Genomic DNA, 25,566 nt, shown 5'->3' with positions numbered 1-25,566 from the left:
GCTTAATCTCTAGTGTCATTCAAAGGGGATCCAATGTCTGTCTGCCTGGGATGACATGCTGGACAAGCCACGCTGCTTCGCAAGGGACGGCTTGCACCTGTCACCCCTGGGCTTCCAGATATTGGCAAAGGCTCTTGCCACCCCCATAGTGCCTTTTTTAGGCAAGGCTCAAATTCTAAACCTACCACCCTAGAACAAAACAAAGGAAAAAAACTAAGGGTAATGCTGCTCAATGCCAGAAGTCTCAACCTCAAGATGCACGCACTCGAAGCCCTTCTCAGTATGGAGAACATCGATATCTGTGCTGTGACTGAAACCTGGTTCAAGGCTCCTGAGAGCACCCCGGCACTATCAGGTTTTACCTCATATCATGCGTTCCGGCCCCAAAATCCGGATAACACCAAGAAAGGAGGAGGGGTGTCCATATTCATCAAAGACACCCTCACCTCCAGGTTGGTGGCAACGCACGATGCATCAGAGACCATCCAGGTGCAATTAACCGTAGGCAAGACTGCTCTGCAATTTGTAGCATGTTACAGGCCACCCTCTCAAACCTCAGGAACCTCACACAGCTTTCCTGAAAACTCTGGAGGGGATAAATGTAACCCCAAACACCATCATACTAGGTGATTTCAACTATCCGAATATAGACTGGGATCACTACTCAAGCCCCAACACTCTAGCCCCAAGGTTCCTAGAGTTCATAAACTCAAATGCCATGGAACAACTAGTCACCATACCCACAAGAGGCAAAAACATACTAGATCTCATCATCACGAACATGGGGTCACAATGTTCAACACCGGAGGTATACCCCTCATTGGTGAGGTCAGATCATAAACTAATCTCACTGGAAGTCCACATCCTGCCCCCACCCCAGATAAAAAAGACCACAGTGAAGAACTTCTCTAAAGCCGACTTCACACTTCTTAGGACTGGTGTGGTCTCTTTCAAGGCCCCCGAACCAGCGGAAACCATCACTAATGCCGCTGAATCACATACAAATGCCTTCTACCAGCACCTCCAGGACTGCATGGATCAGGCAATCCCAAACAAAACAAAGACTCTTTGTACCAAAGGCAAGCGTCCAGTCTGGTGGACCCCAGCCATAAACAAGCTCTACAACAAAAGGAGAAAGCTACTACAAGATAGAGCAAAATCCCTAAAAGGGAAGACACCCTTGATCATTATAAGTAAAAAACTAAGAGCTCTCATAAAATCATCCAAGGCAAATTTTGAAAGAAAAATCGCCAAGGACTCAAAAGACAATCACAAGGCCTTTTTTAGTTATGTTAGAAACCTGGGAGGAAACTCCCAGATATGCTCAGAACTAGTTCAAAATGATGTAAAGATCACTGAACCTACAGACTGTGCCAACATACTGGCTGACAGGTTCAGTGCAAACCCCCCCCTCCCCCCCAAAAGGAGAAATATCTATACCAGAGGATTGTAGCCTCCCAAACATCTCAAATGCTCAGGTGAGAACAGCTCTCTCCAAGGCGAAAAACACAGCATCCATGGGACCAAATGGTGTCCCTGGTTGTGTGCTCCACGAACTCATTGAGGAATTAAACCCGCAATTAGGGCAGCTGTTTAATCTTAGCCTCACCTCAGGATACGTACCCAAGGAGTGGCGTACGGCAACTGTGGTCCCACTACATAAAGGCGGTGCCTCCACCGACCCTGGAAACTACCATCCCATCAGCTTGACAAGCCTGGTCTGCAAAGCTATGGAGAGGATCATAATGGAACTCATAAATAAAGACATAGGGGACCTGCAGACATTGGATCAAACCCAATTTGGCTTTGTCAAGGGCAGATCATGCCTCTTAAACTTGGTTGACTTTTTCAAACAGTCACCAAGGCCATTGATGAGGGCAAGGCAGTCCACACAGCCTACCTTGACCTGGCAAAGGCATTCGACACAATACCCCACTCGGGCATCATAGAAAAACTCACCAGCTTAAATGTAAACCCATACGTCACAAGATGGGTTGCAAACTGGCTAAGTGACAGAACCCACAGGGTCAGAGTTGCTGGCGCCATGTCTGATTCCAAGCCTGTCACAAGCGGTGTCCCACAGGGCTCGGTCCTGGGCCCACTCTTGTTTGGCATCTACTTTTCAGAAGTACAGGCAAGCACAGGAGGATTATGGCTGACAAAGTTTGCAGATGACTGCAAACTGGGTGCCATAGTTGAAAACATATCAGACACAGATATCCTTCAGAAGGGTCTCATAGAAACGGATAACTGGTGCCAAAGCCATGGCCTAAAGTTAAACGCTAAAAAATGCATAGTCATTCCCTTCGGGAAAAACAAGGTTACCCCCAGCTACCATATAGGTGGCAATCCACTAAGCACAGAAGAGGTTATCAGGGATCTGGGGACCCAGGTTGACAGTAACCTTTCATTTGACATCCACGATGCCAAAGTAGTTAGGAAGACTTTCTACATTGCCCACCTGATCATGAAGGGATTCACATCTAGGTCAAGGGAGGTCATCATTCCCCTGTACTCATCACTCATCAGACCGATGATTGAGTATAACGCCCCATTTGGAATGTATCTGACCCACACCTGCAGCAATTGGAAAGGCCCCAAAAGTTCCTCACCAAAAGGATAAAGGGTCTCAAAAATATGTCCTATGCTGCCCGACTGAAGGAGCTCCAGCTCTACTCAGTCGCTTACCGCCTGCTCAGAGGTGACCTGTGCCTGACATACAAGGCCATGTCCAACCCGGAATTAATGAACATGCTTCACCTCAAAAAATCTAAATCCATCCGATCTACAAGAGCATGAGACTTTAACCTTGACACGGTCATAAATAGGACGTGCTGGAGGGACAGATTCATCACCCAGAGACTCACTATGCTGTGGAACAAAATCCCGGTACATGTGAGGTAAAGCACCTCGCTGGCTTTGTTCAAGAGAAATCTTGACCAATGGATGGGAGATCGCAGGTATACCCCAGGGATCACCTCAGTGTCACTGCTTGACAGAGGCACAGCTAAATAATGGGCATAGTATCCTTCAAACTAAAGGGGTGGCGAAAGTCACAAAACTCTGGGCTAGGCTTATAAATGAACCTAGGGCAGATAGCCTAGTATGAACCTATGAACCTATAATGCTCTATAACTGGACAAACACAAGCAGAATACAATGGAATCAAAAGCTTTGTAGTTTAATTCACCAGAGCTGTAGCTAAATCAGTGGCACACGGGGCAATTTCCAATCAGCACCAGCCTCTCCCACACACACTAAAACTGAGGACCAAATGTCCAGAGTTGAGGACAAAAGTAACCAAGATGCACACACACACTCAAATCAAATCATTTAATCAGCCACAACTTCACATTGCAGCTGCTGAAATGATTTCAAAAGCTGCACTTGACTCAGTTGCTCAAGTGCCACTGATATGCAAGGAGCCATTAACACCTATTCCACAGTGACAATCATGCAGCCCAACAGCCTGTGCTAATGGCAGCTGCCCTCTTTGCTCTGCCCATAACATTTCTGCTGTTCAAGATTAACACTTTCAAACTAAGAACCTTCCTACAGATGCTTTAGGCTGGAGTCCTAAAGGATAAACTCTTGGATATTAATATTCCCAAATCTTTACAATAATCTGCTGGCTGAATAATTTAACTATATAATGCTTATGGATATTTTACATCTGAGAAATCAAAATTAAGAACTCTGTATTTCTTGACATTACATTCCAAGTTTTATAATGCATTATTCCGACATTCACAAAAATGTACTAATTCCACCTTTCTCTTTTTTGTTCTTGAAATTGTGCCTAAAGAAATCAGGGGTGGCATGTGGGAAACAAAATTAGAATACAGGGAATTATTTTGGCAGATAGTTTTGGATGCTACTAGGGAACCTGGTTTAAATGACATGCTCTCTATAGCACCTGTATTAAAATTGAGAGCAGCCAAATTGTAATGTCAATTTTGGTCACTAGAGGGGGACAAAGACTTCACCAACATTACTGGTATATCTTAAGCAGTACTGAACAATAAATACAACATTTTTTAAATACTGTGTATTATCTGTTTTAACATGTTTTGTGCATTTAATTAGCTCATGAATTCATACAGAATGGTTTTAATTTTTTACATTATGTTTTTTGTATGATGAAATAAATATTTAAATGTTTTAACTTCAGTTATATACAAAAAATGTTTTAAATATTTAACTTAATTAATTGATTCAAATTATTCAATTATTCACTTTCATTTTGTTTTATATAAGCACCATTGTTCATACTTGAATGTATTTCTGATGAAGATGTTCGAAAACGTATGTCCTTTTGGATAAGCGTTATATTAAATCCTTTGATACAAACAAGTGATTCCGGAGTTTTTATCTTGTATATACCAGTGGTTTTTTACTACTCAGCTGGTTGCTGTCTCATACCCTCATTTGGGTCCTTAGAGTGGATATATTTTGTGAACCTTCCTACAGATGCTTTAGGCTGGAGTCCTAAAGGATAAACTCTTGGATATTAATATTCCCAAATCTTTACAATAATCTGCTGGCTGAATAATTTAACTATATAATGCTTATGGATATTTTACATCTGAGAAATCAAAATTAAGAACTCTGTATTTCTTGACATTACATTCCAAGTTTTTACGAGAAGCCCACAAAGTCAATTTATCTAATTCTAGTTGTAGTCTATTATAGACAAGGATGTTCAGCACTGAAAGTATCAATGCTAAATCACAAACCTTAGTGCCCACGAATTTATCAGATCACCTCTGTTATAATAACCAGCAAAACAGGTTAAAGCAAGAAAAAAGGATCCCCAACGGGATACTTAGCTTTAGAAGACTTCAGGATTATAAACTCGAAAACGAAAATTTCAGGTAGCGGCCGACTGGCACTTGCGAACTGCTTCTGCTTCGGGTTCCTCCTCTGCAAGAAAGACTGAAGTAATGGTGTCGGCTGCCTGTTTTATACCACTGACGACCTGACATCATGGAAGAAACGAAAGCATCTGACACAGAAATACTAAGACTCTAGTATTTGGGTCAACTGAGGGCTATCTGCAGACAGATAACCCAAGTGTGATGACTGCAACAGTGAAACACGAACAACATCAAGCTTACCCAAGGTCCTGGTTAAAAAAACTAGAAAAATGTACCTCTCTTTATTCTCATGCCAGACTCGGATGCGTTTCTTAACATTTGGATTCAGTACTGATCATGTATGCACCCTAATATTCATATGCCTAGAGATTTTCAATTCCATCAAACTTTCAAACATATATAAGACATTAGATAGTTCAACTACCCCAATGAAACATCTCTACTAGTCAAACCCTAATCAGTCTCCTTCAAGCTTTGTTATACTCAAAAATTTAAATATTAATTTTCTCTTAACTGAGGAATACAGCAGAATGTCCTTCCCTCCCCAAATTCTTTTTCCTTGTAATACTAAAACCCCTGATAACATACTTTAGATACAATCTATAATGATGACTTATTGATGGCAATCGAGATGACCTAAAAATCACTTCTAGATGTTTCATCATAACTACAGTTTTAAATGAAGATTATAACCCATACAATATGTTTTTGGTTTGTAAATTATTGTACTGGTCCACAAGGTGAGCTGTCAGAAAAAAGCAACTCTTCCTATCAGTAAGTCTACAACATCCGTAAATACTATTCATCTTTATTGGCCTTTCCTATGGAGCAATTCCTTGCCCAAATACCTACAGCTAAAATTCTCCAAGCAGTGGAAAACATGCCTGATCTCAACTATAAGCATGTTTACTTCTAAAGGAAAAACTCCTTCTGATACTTAGCTTCCTGAACAATGTTCTTACACAAATTGCTGCTTTTACTTCATAACCACTAGAACATAATGATGATGAAATGTCCAAATCTCCATTTCTTAAAACCAAAGGATTAAATCTGTAACATCTGGATTGCACAGTCAAAGGGAAAAAAGTGTTTCTTTCAAACTAATGAAACACTAAAAAACTGATACTTTACTTATTTCTGAAAAAGATAGCCCCCCCCCCCCAGTTACAGCCAACATCAAGCCAATACATCCTTAAATTAAATATATCACTTCTATACAGACAGTACACTGGGATAGGTTACATTTTGCTATGGACATCTTTCAGGAAAATTCTTTCTAACTTCTGGGTTCTGTAAATCAACATCTAGGCAATTCAATGTTAGTCATTTGAAGTTTTCTTTACTTACTCTGCACCCACTGTTTGGTACCAACAATACATTTATGGCAGAGTCTATCAAGTCCCAATCAAAAAGAGTATTTCACCTAAAAATTATTGAACAAAAAATGAACTTGCATCCCTTCCTGAAGTGAAGGACTAGGTCTCCCCCACCCCTGCACACACTTACTTAATCTTAACACATTCTTCACATTTGCGCAACCTTAGAAAGAGTTTGCTGAAATGGTCAGCCAATCAGTTAGGACTTAAAAAGTACAATATGAATCTCAGGCAGACAACTCTTTCTTCACAATCTTAACTATGATGCAGTTGATGCTGTGATACGTTAAATTTTCAGTCTCAGTTTTCTGCATAATGGTTGCAACTAGGGGGGTGGGTACCTTTTTCAGAAATCTTACTGAAATCTACCTACTACCATCACTTTTTAAAGGAGTTCTAATAGTACACAATCTAATAAATTTGAAAATAAACTGTATTTTGGAGCAACAGTGTGACCTTCTGCACAAAATAACATTTTTTTCCATTTTACTAGGTGGCACTTTCTTGTTGAATGTCTTCCAGTCTTCTAGCTTCTTTCAAGATGTCAGACTAACAGAGATAATGAAAAATCTTAAGAATTAGAAGCAACCTTCCATGCATTTAGGGAATATGAAAAACATGGCATCTGACTGCAAACCTAAACTACACTATTTATTATACAAAAAAAAAAGCAAAAAAAAAAAAGCAAACAAACAATAAGGGGGAGTTGCGCCTTTCTCGATAATATCTACTTTCTAGTTAGAATTATACCAAAATAATAACATGACTTTATAAATGAGTTTGTGCATTTTTTAATTTTCTCATGGTCATATTAGACAAGGATAAAACCCTAATTTTCCCCGTCTGCTAATAAGGTCTAATGGCTTAAGAAATTTATGATAAATGTCACTCGTAAATAGAACATTTCTGTCAACAAACTTCAATCGTGAGTAAAACATGTAAACAACAATTGGTCTGCACTGATATCTTAACAGCACATTGTAATGCCTTTGCCTTTAAATATTTAGGCAATTAAAACTTTTGTCAATAATACAAATAATAAAAGGGCAAAGGGCATACTTGACTCTATTTTATTAATTGTATAAGGTTCAGGTAGAATCATATTAGCGCATACTTGGGTGGTCAGGGATGTGTCTGGTAGTTTGTCTTTATGTACACGTTCCAACAAGTTCACTGCTACAAATGTGGAGTATGTAAAGTCCAAGCCCACTAAGGCAAGTACTTTATAAAGTCATTCAATACTGCTTCTGCATAGTCCTTCATGGCTTGTATTACCTCTTGTATATTTAGCTATACTTCAACTTAGTCTGGTCCTCCAAATCAATAACACTTCCTTGTTGTTCCTTAAAGATTAGATTGGGAAGCATGCTTGCAATTATGTTGGCCAGAATCTTTGCCAATATTTTCAGTACTATTTGACACAATGAACTCGGTATACAAATATTAGTCTGCAGTAGGTTTAAGGAACATGAATACTTAAACTACAGTCTAGTAATCTGGAAATGCTCCCATGTTTTAGCTTCTTAGTACAGTAGCTCTAATTTAAGTGTTTTACAGAAATCTGACATTCTGTCTCATCCTGGAGATTTACCCAGTGCCAATCCACCTACTACATGAAATATTTTTGTGATTACTAGGGGTTTGACTAGACAGGAGGCCAAGTTGTAAGCTTTTTTTATTGTTTTTAAACAAAATTCCAGTAGCTCCCCGATTAATTTTCTTGTAACTTTTTGAAGCTACAACCATGATTTGGTCTTTTTGGTCTTGGTCTTTCTGCAACTTGCTCTTTTCATCCCTTAAACAAAGACTAGACATTTTCCTAAATTCCTCTTTCAATCTTTTAACTAAGAAGATCTAAGTAATACCCCTTGCCCAATTATATGATTTATGTACTTCCCGTTTTCATTCATTTCTACATATTATAAGCTTTCCTTGTGTTGTTTTAGTTGCACTGTCTTTATACCCCCCTGATGTATTTCTTCTGTAGGTTCATGTTACATTTAGGTTCACAATATATTTAACTTCTCAATTTATTTTCCATTCTCTTTCTTTTTCTAATTTTATGCTATTTCTTCAACTCATAACCCTGGTTTCATATTACATTCCCCTGTACTAGGTTCCCTCCACAATTTAACTTCATCCTTTAGAATTATTTTAAAATAATCCTTGCATAAAATTAATGGATAAAATTTCAAGTCTGAAGTATTTTATAAGGTGCAGTATATTTAAGCGTATTAGATCCAACACTGATGTTGTTGCTACTGTAATCTTTTGTATTCACTATCATCCTAGATAATAACAAAGATCAGTTCTGCTTGTAGCGGTCTTTTCTTCTGCTACTTATGTGTATTCTCTTTCCAGAGGATGCACTGTTCTCCATTAAAATACTAAATCAAACTGGCCTAGCGTAATTCTCATGAACCTTGAGACTTTTGGTATTTCTACCTTCCAGCACCTTATGTATTACTTGACAGCCCTGAATACCCCACAATTAATATTACTTTTTCTATTATGGCCTTTCAACAGTTGCTCAGAGGAGTGGTCGAAACTAAATTCCATCCATCAATGCTTCCAATTAGTAATATATTACTATCAATCTGTAGTTGTACTATCCTGTACCTTCCACCCTCATCAGTCCCTTCTTCTACTTTATTTGAGTTTAATTATATAGATGTTTTAATCTAACAGGTTTTCTCTTATCAGAGTTACAACAGCTAGCAATCCCCATACCCTCCAATTCTTAATTTAACTGGACTCTCTCTAATTGAGAATGACGATAAAGTCTGAGGGGAGGTACTGGCAAGCCATTCTTGGTCTGACTAACATAGCTTTGAATATCCTATGAATCCTATGAAAAACTTTATTGACAGGGTTGGTGGGCTAGTCTTCAGACCATTTCCAGCTATAACTTGAGCCAGTTAGGCATTTACAAATTTCTACAGATGGCTACAATTCTATGCTAGAGTACAATTCAACACGTGTAACAAGCAAATCTGCAGACTTCTTCACTGGGGGAGACATCTTGCTGCCATGCCTAATCTCACTTTCATAAGAATTAGTGGCTACCTGCTTATGTTAATATAATAGGATCCATCAGACTGATGCCTGACAATATATTTAGATTACTGCAGTCTAACTTCACTATACCAGTTAATAGGCTTTTCATAGGAAATATTCCATGAGAATGAAGAAGGTATGAAGATTTACTCCTGCCCCATACATGTAACTCTGCACACCATACCATGCAGCACAATTATTTGTGAATAAAACTGCAATTAAGTGGTAATGGTTCTGCAGTGACAAGAACAGCGTGGCACAGCAATGTGAAATACTGTTTATATCGGACTCATGATAACGGATGTTGAAGCAAATGGGTACAAGAGGCATTGCTCACATGCAGTACGGCCAGATGTTTGACAAACTGGTGGAATGGCTACTGCCATCAAGGAGCAGAAGCCTAAATTAGAGGAGTGTTAGAAATGTAACAGATGGAGTTAAGTTAGCTCATATAACATCACAGAGGCTCACAATCTCACAACAGCTCTCAAAGAAAGCTGCCATAAATAAACACAGTTATGGCACTGCTAAAATCTGATCTTCTCTCTCTCTAAGTCCAATGAGTAACAACAGTTATTCAATATGCCATGTCCCATCCCCAACAGCCTATACAAGAAAAATTATGGATGTCTCTTTTCTAGTGAGGCAACCTGCCAGCTTCTGCATGACAGCTGACTGTAGAATACAACATATTTTCTGAGTTTCAATTAGCTCTTTATTCCACTGATAGTCAAAGTTTTTTTGCAACATGCTTGGTTAACTGCCTTAACCAAAGAATAACTATCTGTGGCAGAAATTATGCAAAGAATGTTACATCTCGGGCCACTAATAGTAAGCTGTGAGAACACCACAGTCATGAAAAAGGTGCACTGAAAAAAGTCCAACAGGTTTGGCAAGAGTTTCCTGCAAAAGTACTCATACCACCTTTATAATTCATTTTGTGTGGCATTCTACATAGCTCATCTCATAAGTAAGGACATTGCCTCCAGAAAAAAAAAGAAAGTATAACCTCCCTGTACCCTTCCCTCATCAGACCGATAATTAAGTGCAATCCCATTTTGGTATGTACCTTTCCAAGCACCTGCAGCAATTGGACAGGCCACAAGAGTTCCTCACAAGGAAAATTCAAGTTTTTCAGCATCTGTCCTATGAGGATCGTCTGAAATCACCGTCAATTTATTCTGTTTCATACAGACTACTCAGAGGCAGTCTCTGCCTTGCATATAAGGCAATCTTTGACCCTGCTTTATTGGGAATACTGCACATCTGTAAGTCAAATGGTTCACAGGTTACTCGCTCTAATGGCCTTAACCTGGTATGTTACATTAACAGAACCTGCTGGGGGGACAGATTTGTCTCCCTGAGGTTACCACACCTTTGGAACAGACACCCGCTTCTTGTCAAGCGGGGTATCTCATTGGCCCTCTTCAAATGCAACCTGGATGACTGGATGGGTATCAGGGGTTCCACCTATGTCCCTCTTGGACAGGGGTGATAGGTACTGATCATGGAAATAAGGATAAAATTTGGCTAAGCTTATAACGGCCCTAGGGTAAACTTTAGCCTAGTAACCTCCTATGATCCATTCACCCATCCATCCTCAACCCCTTTTTCCCCCATTTTGCACATGGGGTCAGGGTGTCACTTTCAATAGTGATAATCATCTCAAGCCAAGCTTTACACCACTGGGTGTCTAACCCTGCTGCGGTATTTCATCCATAACACACACACACACACACACACACACACACACACACACACACACACACACACACACACACACACACACACACACACACACGCACTTGAACCTACGGCCAATTTAGTGTCCAATTCACCTACTGTATGTTTTTGGAATGTGGGAGGAAACTGGAGCACCCAGAGGAAATCCACCGCAGGGAGAACATGTAGACGCTGCACAGAAGGCACCCCAGCCAAGAACTGAACCGGAGAACCTCTTACTGTGAGGCGACAACACTAACAGCTGGACCAGCACGGCCGCCTAGACCCTATGATCCTATTACAAAAGTGAGATTTTTCCTTGCTCCCCCATCAATTAAAGTCAATTAAAGTATCCTCTTTGAGTGGCATCATTAAATATGTTTCCATGCAAAGCATCACTGAAAATATCCTTTCCCAGGAGTTGAAATTTGAAGCCTACTTTTGCAGAATGGATTTTTGTAAACAACCTTGTTTAGTTCATGAACAGTCTGCACAGTGGCATGTTCTACAGTGGATGTCAACTAGGAAACAAAGATGGTATAGGTCTACTTTGCTTGACAACCAATGGAGTTTGACCTACTTTTTATATTACTCCATCCCAACTGTAGAAGATGGTGCCCCACTGAACTACTCGAAGTTTTTATGACATCAGGATGAAGTATTTTTTAATGTAGCCTTTCTAAACCAACACAGTTTGATCACTGCTAGTGAAATCCAATGCCACATAACAAAAATGATCATTCTGTTCATGGCAAACTTGAAGAGCAGTTTTCAGGTAAAACTTAACAAAAGCAGCAACACTTTGTTGAAGGTCTTCAGTTGGGGGCAGATACATTGAACATGAGAAAGTACGCAAACTCTCAAGAATGCAGACAATGTCCACAGAATGAACTCTCCATTAACTTTGACAAATTACATAAAAAAGGTACTAATGCACATACTAACAAATCTTTAAAAGCTCTTTCCTACAAACTTCTTCCAAACCTCTGGCCATGCATTATGCTTTGGGTACTACATTCATTTTGGGCTTCTTAAGGCTTTAGTTGATATATGTTTTTAGCAAACATATTTATCTTCCTAAAGCCGAAAGAAGAAGATTTATTTTCCTCAAAATATCACTATTTGTCCAGTTACATATCTCATTCAGTTTTCCTGATTTGTATATGTCATTATGAGTACACCATGCTCCAAGTAACAGTCAGAAGATTGTACCAATTACCTGATCGGATACAATGTGAAGATTTCCAACACACGTCAACAAACTTTTCTGTGTATGTATTATCAGCAAGGTCTGAAAGCTTCAGGTTATACCAGTTCTTGTTTCTTTCTGCAGCATTCATTTTATTTATTTGAATTCCTTAATCAGGGTAGACTGCTGGCCTCTATTGTCAGCCCATTCTAAAATTTCAGCTGCATGCTTCACACCTTTCTCTGTATCCACAGACACAGCCACAGTCTATCTCAAAACAAAAAAAGTGTACAGACCTGTGGCTGTGGCTACGGAATTCTGTCTGCACCAGTCTTTTCCAAATTCATGCCACAATTCAGCTCATTTTCATTGTCTGAATAATCACTTCCAGTAAATCTTTTACTGCAACAGTTTCATTTGTTATTAGCATTTTGGCCATCAGCTTTAATGCTGACTTTTTTGCAGTCTGGAATGATGCACCCTTAAATTCAGGTTTGTAAACCCTTTACAAACATCACAACTTCATCTAGGCCAGTGATGACAGCAGGTCCCGTCTGCTTTGCACAGCAACTCTCCTGTTTTCAAGCTTTTCATTCATGGAACAAAGCTGTTTCCACAGAAATCTCGGACGACTGTCTGAACATTCAGCTCATTCTATGTTCTCCTTGATGCATGCAGTGCTAAGATATGATAATATCCTTGTCATGAACCTGGGAGTCCATTCAACACCAGGTAACTTATTGACTAGAACTGGGGGAAGATTTGAATTTTGACCAAACACAACTTGATATCTTGATATAGGCTAGCCACAGATGTTTTGCATAGTGTTCTTTCCATCACACCACAGTCTGATACTATTTCCCAGTCATATTCACTACAGGCTTTTATTTTTAACATTATTTCTGTAAGCATCTGGCTGTGTCTTTTTAGAAGCCTACTGCTCTATGGACTACATGCAGACATAGCCATAGTTTCAAAATTAAAGTTCTCTGCCATATTTCTAATTGCAACTGTATTAAATTCTCCACCATTGTCAGTAAATAGCTTCTGAGGTACACCAACAATTAATGCATTTACTTAACATTTCTGATAGCTTATTCCTGTTTAGGATACTGCCAGCACTGAATCATGTGAAATGATGAACAAGGTAGCAGAACGCAAGTCAATAGCAACATACCTCTCCACATCTTAGTACAAGAAATACAGACAAATCCTAAAATGATGGGGACAGAACAAAGGCCCAAAATAGAGACAGATTTTAAATATTGCTCTAAAACTTAGAAAGCTGCTAAAAGAGCATGATTTGCAATAATAAGCACTTTCAGGAGGATATGAAGTCTGAAAGTCAAATACATGACATTAGTGACCTCAGTCCTCAGCGATTTCCTAGAAAACCACAAATTTTATGAAGAACAAACCAAAATTAGAAGGCAAAAATCTGGGCAGTTGAGAGTTATGCATAGCAACTATCTTACTGTACACAGAGGTCAAGGGCAAGTCAACAGTGGGTGCAGGTTTGGGTCTGTTCTAATTATGGAAAATCTCACAATTGTCAAGGTGTTTCTGGATGGAAACACACACAGGATTCTTATTTCTTGAGCTACTTAGCAGTTGCTGTATTCTTCCACAGTAGCATCACAAATTTGAAGAGGGGAGTTTCTCTAAAAAGCTTTCTGTTTCTTCTCTGCAGTCATGTTCTCTAAAACAGTGAAGATCTCATTCGCAGAGTACCTTTCTTAATACCTTTACCTAGAATACTGGCACTATAATGTTCAGAGCTGGTGAATCCAAGAGCCACCGGTTGTTTAAAATGTCACTGCTTTGTCATTTTCTTTGTCCAGTACGGTTGGTTCCTGCACTTTTCCAGCATGTCTTACACAGTAACAAAGAATCTCAAATGAAACCCCCTCTGCTTGATGTTATATTTGACTTGCTCTATCTTTGCTGGTATTTTCAGTCTTTTACTGGAATGTACTATTTTTTCATCTCCATACTGGAATGATGTACTACTGGGTACGTCTGTCTTCGGTATCATGTCCCTCTCACTCTGACTCAGTTCACTGACACAACAGTTAAGGCACATCTCTCCACAAACTGCGAAACTATTTCAGTTAATCAAAAAAAATCCACCACAAAACTCTCTGCCTCTAAAGTTGGGTTAATACAGCTATGTTACACCACTCCACATCTTCAGATTTTTATTTTTCTCAGACATCTTGTTTCAGTTTGAGCAGTCTTTAGCCCAGTGACAGGCACTCACACAAGGCACATCTAGATCTCCTGCCTTTTAACTAGTGCATTTGTGCCTGGTAATGGATGTGTAACTAAGCTATTCTTCATTTCTGCTCTGTGAAACGTGCTGTGTCTTCATTTTCATTAATGTCTACTGCCAAGCCTGATGCTTTTCCCTAAAAAAAAGTGCATTAAGACCGACTTCACTGACAGACACAAAAGTAAACTCAATACATGCTGTTATTGTAACTGTCTGTCTTTTACATTTAAGCTTGTGATAAACAACAGCATAAAAGCAAGGATGGCATCAGGGAGCACCATATTTACACAACTGCTTATATCTCTGCTCAAAATCACTTGGCCAATCTGCCACATAATCTGTACTAACCCTGGTAATCTAATCCTCTTTCAAAAGCACCAAATCAAGTCTCACTGTTAAAATGGACACACCTTTACCTCTCTCCAAATCTTTCACTAAAATCACCACTGCAGTGTATTCCCTCCTTCTTGGCAAGCAACAGCAAAGCTACAGTCCATGATTTTTTCCAGCTCTTTGACCCAAGTCTAGATTGTGACACTTTTCTAGCTTTCATATGATTTGCATATGCAGCACCTCATGTCATCCTCTCTCACCGCTTCCCATAACATTTTTTAAAACAATACAAAAAGGAATATGCTTCGCATGTACTTCTTTACTTATGATTTGCATATATATATATATATATATATATATATATATATATATATATATATATATATATATATATATATATATATATATCCCATATGCTTCCAGCATGTTGCCACAATCTCCTCCTATTTGAGTCCTTGTTTACATTCCTGTCTTATTATATCATGTTTGATGTATGCTTGTGTCTCTCAGGCACATAGCTTTTGCCTTGCATATATGGCATGTTGTCTGTCTCTTGCAGGATACACATCATGATATGCTCATGTTGCATGTCTTGCAGTCACTGGTGTCTGCTTGCAGATGTATCTCAGCATTTGCCCCATGCATCTCTCTGATCACTACACATCCTGAACTGTGGTGCTGTCTTTTATGTACTGTTCCTGAAGTGATGCCTCCTGGTCATACACTTCGGTATCGAGTTTACAACCTACTGGCCTTCAAGAAGCCTATCTACAATTATCCCATGCTAAACAGCACTTTTTAAGTCATTTAGTCCTGACCAGATGGAAGCTAACTAATCCTTTTACTTCCTGAAGACTTCTAATACGGAAAACCACTTGCTTCCTGGCAGCTTTTCTCCAAAAGTATGTATCTAAAACCTCATATGATTTCTACCATCTCGTAAATTATGCAAGCTAAAAAAATGTAAAACACAAATTAGCTGTTAGACAATGGACTACACACTGCTGTTACTATCAAAGGTCTGTTTGGTGATGCTAATTTTATACTGCAGATTTATGAAAGAAAACAATATTTTACTACAGTGTTTGATTCTCAAATTTGAAGAGAAATTAGATGGCCTGCAAGGGCAGCTAGCCTAGAACCAAAATCACTAGTGTTATGGTCAAGCAAAGGGTTACATTTCTGGAAACATGCAAGATAAATAGAAGGTGTCAGTGGGAGAACTGTTTACCTGTTTGAGAGCTTTCCAATAATGTACATGTATGGGTAGCACATTGCTGTTTCTGTAATATTGCACAATCAATGCAAATTCTGTATTTAATATTCGCAAAACAATATTTCCAAGAATACTAATCTACAATACCATGAAGGAAAGTATCAGTGTCTTAATATTATGCATAAAGTGGAACTTCAGCTATAGGTCACACAGCTTTTATGACACTAGTATTTATAACGTACCTTCTATTACTGCTGCAGTCCACCAGTAATAGAAGGTGTCAAGAGACTTCCATGCAGTTCTGGGGGGGGGGGGGTTCCAGATCTGACCAAAACATACCAACAGTTCAGAAGGGCAGCACCGGGGAGAGCTGCCAAAGTGAAGGATGGGGTGGAGTTTCTTAAGACCATAGTGAAGGTCTTTCAGATAGCCTCAAAGAGGTTCTGGCAAACCATCTGGCAGCTCAGTTAGGGGAGTCATGACACTGCCCAGATTGTTGTCAATAAGGGTGGGGAACTGCTCACCCCAAATACAAACATTGTAGAAGGTGGAGGAAACACATACTGAAATTGTGAATCCAGTGGACATGCCTTATTTTGAGGTAGCAGTGCAAGAAACAGCTGGAAGGAGTAGGTTCATGTCTGTAAATTATGTCACTGAAATAATTAAACTGTTCCACTGAGGAAAATCTACAGGAGTTAATGAGAGTTCTGGAAATTCTGAAAGAGATGTCTGCAGTTTAGGACTATGATTAATACACCTTGTCAGTGCTGTATGCGTTGTGTGGACCAGTGCATCAAGCCAAGCAAAACAGCGAGTTGGTGCCCATTTTAAAAAAAAAGAAGGGAGAACAGGAGGATGCATTCTAATTATAGAGAGATCACATTCCTTAGACTCTCTGAGAAAGCTCTTTCTTCCTGAATTTTACTACCATCAATCTACAAAGCATCAAAAACAAAATCTCCCATTTCCATGCATGGTTATATCAAAACAAATAAACCATATATCAACAGCTCTGAATTTCTACCCCCCAACTATGCATGCCATAAATACGACAGGCCACATAGAAAAGGTGGAGGCATCACTCTAATATACCCAAGTACCTACACCATAGTTCCTTTCAATAAAACTATTCCACAGTTCTCCACAGCAGAACATTGTGTCCTTCCTAAAGCTAAATAACTACAAAACCCTCTGTACTATAGTGTTGCACATTCACCCAGGTAACAATATTTCAATACTACAAGAAATTCTCACCTGGCCATGCAAAAATATCCAAAACGAAACATTCACCCTAGGGGATGTTAACATTAATTGGTTAGATATCACTAACAATAACCCCCAAACTAACATCAACTTATTTAAGTACACCCAGCTAATCACTGATCTTACCAGACCCAACAATAAAAAGAACCAAGGCTCAATCTTACATTGGATCCTGGTATCTGACCCCAAAAGGATCTCCTCCTCTGGAACTTTATCAAATAACATTAGTGACCACTTACCAGCCTTCGCTATATGTAAAACTACCTCAGCTACAAATAACCACCAACTAAAACAAACCAGAGACCTATCCCACTTCTCACCAGAAACCCTAAATGAAATTTTACAGCATACCAACTAAGCACCATTAAGAACCATCCCCCTCGATGAGGCAGTAGAATCCTTCAATTCAACATTTCTCAAAATTCTGGACAGGGTAGCCCCTCCCTGACTAAAAAGAGTCAAATCTAATCATGGCACATGGCTTACCAAATCCACCAAGCAAATCATGTCTACTAGAGACAAGGCGTGGAAAGCCTGGCAAAAGTATAATAACCCAGCTGACCTTGCACTATATAAACAACTACGTAATCAGACCAAAAAACAGGTCACTAAAAACAAAAAAAGAATATTTCATAGACTTCAGGACTAGCACAGACTAAACCCTCAAAAATTCTGGGGAGCAATCAATTCCTTAATTCACCCCAGCTCTAAAACCAATCTTTGCCCACACCCTGATAAAACACCCTCTGATATAGCCTCTCTCTTTAACTCATACTTCACTGAAACCATAGCTAAGTTGATCACCACCTTTCCTCCTACAAACACTAACTCACCAAACCAACCACCCACTGATTTACGACCTTCCTCTCTACCTAATTTTTCCTTCTCTCCTGTTCCCACATGCACCATAGTGCAACTCCTTCTAAAACTAAATCCTTGCACCAATGCTCCTGATAACCTACCCTCTGAATTCCTAAAAATATCTGCAAGCTCCATCGCCTACACCATTAGTATACTTATTAATAGATCCATTCAAGAATCCCATGACCCAAATATCGGGAAGAAAGCATACATTCTTCCTCTCCATAAAAGGCGGCAAAAATTCAGACATCTCCAACTTCCGGCCCATCGCTATCCTCTCTCCCATTTCTAAAATATTAGAAGAATGTGTGCACACGCAACTTCTTAACCACTTAGCTAATAACCAATTTCTCTCCCTAACCCAACATGGCTTTAGGCCAGGCCATAGCACAAACACAGCTCTCATTTCCTTTTTGGATACTGTAAATTGAGCACGTGATACCAATCAAATCATCTCCACTCTTTTTCTTGACCTTTCAAAAGCCTTCAACACCATATTTCACCCCCTTCTGCTCTCTAAACTCAACAACCTAGGTGTCTCCCCTCCAACCCTAAACTGGTTCTCAAACTGTCTCTCTGACAGATAGCAATCAACAAAGTGGCAGCAATCCTGTTCTGCCTTCCTCATCACTACAGTGTACCCCAAGGTTCCATACTGGGCCCCGTTATTCAAATATAAAGGACTTCCATAGCTCCCTCACTCATGGCACTGGGGTCCAATATGCAGATGACTGTACAATCATCTGCACTGCTAAAACCCCTTCTGAGCTACAACTACTAACCCAACAAGCCTTTACATTCACTGAAAACTGGATGTCAAACAACCACCTTGCTCTCAACCCAAACAAGACAAAACTGATTCTATTCACTCCCAAAAAACACAACCACCCTAAATAAGACCAAATTCCTACCTGCTCCCTGAATAATACAAACCGTCTCTAGCACCAAACTGTCAGGAGTCACCATTGACGACAAACTAACATTTGACCTCCACATTCTCAACAATATCAAAAAAACACATGAGAAACTGGGCACCCTTTACAGGCACAGCTACTACCATAACCATAGTGCAAAAAAGGCTCTAGCCTCAGCCTTTCTACTTCCATCCCTGCTATATGGTGCCCCTATCCTTACAAATATCCACTCGTCCCACAAAACCAAGCTAGATACATGTTATAATAAGTTTGCCAGATTCGCAACAAATGCTACATCCTCAACACACCACTGCTCCTCTTTAAAGCAACTAAACTGGCTAGAACTAAAACTCTATCTCAATTACCTACACTTAACAACTGCACATAAATTAATAACAAACCCACATTATGCCTCTCTCTCTCCTCCCTGCTGACCTTGTACAAACCAAATAGACCCCTTAGATCAGAAAATGAAACCCTGCTCAAAGTAGACAAATCCCAACTCCCAGTCAGTCAAATGCTCTATTCATTTACTGTTTCCAAACTCTGGAACTCCCTCCCATCCACAATAACCTCTATCAGTAGCCCTGCCTTATTTAAAAGGTCTCTTAGACAACATCTCTCCTCTTGCTGGCTATGTCCATGCCAAAAAGAATTATCTAGACACTGCTACCCCGATTTTACCCCTCTGCTTTTTTCTCTAGATTCCCATCCTCTTCTTTCTAGCCAACCAGCACTCTAACCATCCCAGCTGTGCCTACCCCTGTTACCTACCCAACGTTGATACCCACACTCTCTCTCTATACCTATCTTAGTACCACTCCTGAACCTATTCCTCCAGGTCATTTTTTGCACTGATATTCTCCTCATCAATCCATTTCCTAGCTACTTATTGTTAATACAGTGTTAACTCTGACATGTACTGTTGTTGTTGTGTCTTTCGGCTTTTCCCGGTTAGGGGTCGCCACAGCGGAACTCCGTTCCGCTAATGATTGGCAGTGGATTTTTATGTGCAGAGTTGCCAGCCCTGACGCACAACCTTCAACGTACTGTGTTATCTTAAAATCCATGCCTGTTATTGTTACTGTATAGCATTCTAGCCATTTATGCAACTGAAATTGTATTTTCTGTGTAATTTGTATGTGGAGCTTTTCTCCCCGAGCCTCCACTGAAAATGGGCTCTCCAAAGCCCAGTGGACTTTCCCGGTAAACAAATGTGATAAAATAAATAAATACATAAAAATACTGGTAGGGGGTCACTACACAGTTCTGTCTATGCTGCACTGTGCAAGCATGCTACGCTAGTATAATCCACACAAACACCTACCTAGTGCTTCTCTCCTAGAGTTGTCTTCCTATGGGCACACATTGCAGCTCTCCTGTATATAGCTGATGGTATATGCCTGTATCAAGCCCCACTGTATACACAACTGTGCATGAATGTACAGCTATGCTGGACAAGCCTTTCACCAAGGTGTACCATATATTAAGAGCCTGCAGGATTCTCTGTCTCATGACGGTGTACCATTTTAAATGCTGCTGCATTATAGCCTCATGCCATGCTCCGTCCGTCTTGCTTCTTTGTGCCATACAGGCTTTACAGTGCACACTGCTTATTCTTCACTTGATTCAGCATGATTTCACTTCTCTCACTGTAGTATCATCTGTACTTACAATAATTATTAGCCATATATTTATTTTTTAGTTTATTATTACTTAGTGCAGTCTCACACCACAATGTATTAAATGTTTTGCATTGTGTCACACTAATTCTAAATATACACTGTTATCTTACGGTGCTATACTTTATTGCTTGGTGAATGACTCCCTATTTAAAAAGTGAGACCCAACAGGGCAAGTCCCAGCACTTTGAAATTTAAATTAAAAATGGAATAAAGACCATCATATTCTAAACTTCGCTGCTACATTTTTTGAGCAATCCCCCCCCACACACACCCCAATATGACGAATGTGCCCTAATACCTCTAAAAGCTAGCTGACCCTGTGGATCATTTTAAGCCTAGCTAATTTCCCTTTTTGTGCTCGAAATAACCTATCCCATTTGGTTATAAAATGGCCTTACCCATCCCATGGTCAATAATTACATATTGCCCCAATGAGAATAATGGGATCATACCATAGATAATTTGAGGGGACCAATGCATGGAATAAAGCATTCATGCATGGAGTAAAGTATATAGGAACTGCCTTTGCCCCTCAGTAGTGGCACAGAGGGCAGTCCCTGAGGTAAATTTTATATTTCCCGTCCAGAGATCTAAGTTACGCTTGAAAATGGACAGGGATGAGCTTTTCGTTTTACACGGATGGGGAGCAATGGTATCCTCTGTGAGATAAATCTGTTCCTCAGCACCATTCTGTTGATGTTGCAGAAAAGGTTTAGATCCCTAGACCAAGTATTTCTGATGCCATTTGACTTGCTGATATGCAATAAATCCATCAGTAATAGGTTGGAGGATGCCTTGCATGCGAGACACAAGTCACCTCTTAGCAGTCTACAGGATAATAAGTCTAGTAACAGGGCTCTGAGTCGGTCCATGTAGGACAAGTTACTTAGGCCTTGTAATATTTTAGTAAGGGATCTCTGTGGGCATTCCAGTAGTTGCATGTGTCTGGACAGATAAATGCCACAGGGCACATTATATTCAATAACTGACCTAATGACAGCTGAGTACAAGGGGAAAATGACATCCCTAGATCTGTTTATAAGCTGCTCAATACAGAAGGACTTTCTTACAATAATAGACACATATTAGTCAAACATTAAGTCATTTTTAGGGGCATATTTTAATGTGGTACTTCCTTGAGGTAGATGACTTCCCAAAGGATACAATAATGCATTAAGTTTCACTCCAATACTTTGGCACCAGTTATTTATTTGGGACAAACCTTTCTGCAGGATGGCCAAGTCATTTGCAAACTGGAATGTATGAAATTTAGTTAATAAAAAAATATTTTGAGATAAAGTAAAAAAGGGCACTCACCTATTTTTTCAACTGGAGCTGCTATAGTTAATACCGATCTGTTGTAATCAAAATCACAAAATAAGTTAAGCACTGTTGTTTCTGGATGCTTCTGCCCTGTTGAGAGACAGATAAGAAAACAAGCAAAGAATATAACAAAAACTGCAATATACTGAGCCCCAAACAAATTATCGCTTTCAAGTCATGTGCTTTTACACATGTTCAGAGAAGGTGCTTCCTATTAACACTATTTCTGGCCATGGTCACCAGGTAGCAGTGCCACAAGGAAAATATCTCAAAATCTCATGTGAAGTCTTTCTTGCACTCTATCTTTGTTTTTCCCTTTTCCTCTCTCCAAATCCCTCATCTCTCTAAATCCCTCATTCTCTCATACTGAGACACAGTTCCTGCTGACATTAAGGGTGCTAACACCCAAGTATCGATGTTCAAATGTATTAAACTAGAAATGCTTAGAAAAAAGAAACGTGAGTTTTTCATGAAAAATTTGAGCCGAAAAATGAGCAAAAGGTGAAATTCTATAAAAAATGTACATTAACTCTGCAGCTGCATGCTGCTGGAGCATTCAGAAAAGTGAACCTCCACTGAAAATTATTCAGGGGGTGAAACAACCTCTGTATTCTTATTCTCAAACATAGCTTTCAAGCACTGTAACCACTGCTACTGTACGTAACAGATTACATATTAGAACCTCCTGATACTCAGAAACCAACCAGTTTGTGAAATAAAGGCTGCAGAATGTAAAAATATAAGCAGTTTACATTATTCAGGACTCTGAGTGAAGAACAGAAGCCCAAAAATAAGTACAGGGCAAACAAAAGTAATTGCTAATTTCTAGACTTCTGTTGCTGAAAATATTCTGTATTTCTGGACACTGTGCCACTGTCCGAAGTTTAGTTAACTGAAACTCAAGCAACTGGCAAAAAAAAAAAAAAAAAAAAAAAATCGAAGAAATGCACTACAATTTTCATATGTTACACTTTTTGTTTTCCCCTGCAGAAAACATACCTTGTGTTTTTAGAGTTTTAGAGTTTTAAAAAGGAATACAGGGATAAATTCCCTCTCTCCCCAACCCAAGAACATGTCAAACCAAACAAATAGTACAGGGTACAGTATTAGTAACGCATATTTTTAACAGCAACTATCAAGCAACCAGAAACTATAGTCATCTGGCATCTACCAATCCCCATGGGTGCTAGTTAACTGAGAGTTTATTGTACTTTAAAAAGGTAATCCATTCAGAAACTACAAAAACGTTGGTAACGCAACAAGCTTTGAATTCTGCTTGGTTGTGATATGTTCTTCTCTTGATTTACAATTAGACAGATTTGCTGATCATTGCCTGCTGATAGCTATAAAGAATAGAAGGCATAATGAACAAAATCCATCACATTTTCTTGTTGACATAACGGTTAAGGTATTCAGCTATCGAGCACAAGGTAAAGGATGTGATCCTAGCTTCCAGCCAATGCTTCTGTGGCATTTACATGTTCTCCACTTGTCTGTGTGGGTTTCCTTCCTCTTCTCAAAAACAAGCTGACGTTTTTACCTCATACTTAAGAGGTATAACAGAGTGCACCCACAATCGAATGGAGTCGTGGGCAGCAGCATAGACTCTAGGTGGTGCCTATCAGGGGAATAGTTGTGTAGCAGCTGTTTTAGGGATTAACTCTGTTGTGCACTATACAGATCACAGAATATACTCCATGTCAGGGCTAACCACTCATCTATTTAAAAACTGTCTCTAGGTGAACTGGTCATGTTGACTAAGGTTTCTAAAAATGGGCATGGATATTTGCCAGTGATAAGTAATTGAAGGCCTGACCTACTCGGACTTATGCCAGGGATGGAGAGTTCTATGTGCCTCTACTGGTCGGTGTATGCCCACTATAAAGCTCAGCAGCCAGTCAGTGTCCAGATGCCCAGTTCAGGTTACATGGGATAGCTCTGTTAAGCAAAGGATGGATGTGAAGTCAATCAACCTGCCAAAAATTAACTAACAATTGCTACACAGAAGTTTGGAAGTGGATGACACAATAGTTCATAGGTTGCTAATTGGCTATCTGCCCTAGGGCATTTATAAGCCTAGCCAAAGTGTGTTTGGCTTTCGCCACCTTTTCAGATTAGTTGACTGTGCCTCTGTATAGTAGGTCACAGAAGATAGCCCTTTTAAGGTTAGGTTACTGTGCCTCTGTCTAGCAGGGACACAGAAGAGATCCCAGGGGTAAACTTACGATCTCCCATCCACTCGTCAAGATTTCTCTTGAAGAGGGTCAGTGAGGGGCTCTGCCTAACATGGATTGGGATTTTGTTCCAGAGTGAGGGGAGCCTCTGGGATATTAATCTGTCCCTCCAGCATGTCCTATTTATTTCTGTGCTGAGGTTTAAGTCCCTGGAGTGTGTAGCTCTAAGGGATTTGGATTTCCTGAAGTGGAGCATGTCCATTAATTCTGGGTTGGACATGGCTTTATACGTCAGGCACAGATCACCTCTGAGTAAGCAACTGAGTAGAGGTGGAATTTTTTTACCCTAACTGCACCATGATCCTCTTGGTGAGGTACTTTTGGGGTCTTTCCAGTTGCTGCAGGTGTAATGGGGCATTGTATTCAATTATGGGCCTGATGAGTGATGAGTAGAGGGGCACAATGACCTCTCTTGATCTAGATGTGAACCCTTTCGTGATAAGGTGGGCTATATAGAAGGTCTTTCTAACCACTTTGGCAATGTGATTGTCAAAGGAGAGATTACTATCTACTTGGGTCCCCAAATTCCTAATTACTTCTTCTGTACTTAATGGATTACCACCTATGTGGTAATTTGTGGGCACTTTGTTTTTCCCAAAGGGGATGACTATGCACTTTTTGGCATTTAGCTTTAGGCCATGGCTCTGGCACCAGTTATCCGTCTCTGTGAAGACTCTTTTGGAGGATGCTCGTGTCAGTCGGAGAGTCTATTATGGCACCCAGTTTGCAGTCATCTGCGAACTTGGTCAGCCATAGTCCTCCCGTGTTAGCATGTACCTCAGAAAAATATATACCAAACAAGAGAGGTCCCAGGACTGAGCCTTGCGGGGTGCCACTTGTAACTGGTTTAGAGTCTGACATGGCACCTGCAATTCTGAAATTGTGGGATCTATCCCCGAGCCAGTTTGCAACCCATCTTGTGACATAGGGGTTGATATTTAAGCTGGTGAGCTTATTTATGATGCACGAGTGGGGTATTGTGTCGAAGGCTTTTGCAAGGTCCAGGTAGGCTGTGTGGACTACCTTCCCTTCATCTATGGCCTTGGTGACTGGTTTCAAAGAAGTTGACCAGGTTCAAGAGGCAAGATCTGCCCTTAAATCCTAATTGGGTAGGATCCAGTGTCTGGAGGTTCCCAATGTCTTTGTTCATTTGCAGACCAGGCTAGTCAGGCTTATAGGGCGATAGTTTCTGGGGTCCGTTGTGGCACCACCTTTGTGGAGCGGGACCACTGTTGCTGTAC

At 39.9% G+C, this 25,566-nt stretch overlaps 1 protein-coding gene across 3 annotated transcripts in view; it reads right to left on the bottom strand.

Annotated features, from left to right (window-relative positions):
* FTCDNL1 (formiminotransferase cyclodeaminase N-terminal like) overlaps positions 1-25,566 on the bottom strand; it is a 267,134-nt gene that overhangs the window by 184,659 nt on the left and 56,909 nt on the right. For 2 of the 3 annotated variants that reach the window (XM_044060636.1, XR_006363440.1), the window contains exon 3: positions 22,086-22,181. The exons of the other annotated variant lie outside the window; for it this stretch is intronic. In XM_044060636.1, coding sequence (XP_043916571.1) covers positions 22,086-22,181 — 96 coding nt within the window. The remainder of the gene's footprint in view (positions 1-22,085; positions 22,182-25,566) is intronic. 3 annotated transcript variants of the gene reach the window in all.

The sequence above is a fragment of the Protopterus annectens genome, chromosome 2.part0 (assembly GCF_019279795.1).
Source record: "Protopterus annectens isolate FY-2018-M chromosome 2.part0, PAN1.0, whole genome shotgun sequence".
NCBI lineage: Eukaryota > Metazoa > Chordata > Ceratodontiformes > Protopteridae > Protopterus > Protopterus annectens.
Note: the sequence above shows the minus strand (reverse complement) of the source record. Positions and strands in the feature narration are given on the sequence as shown.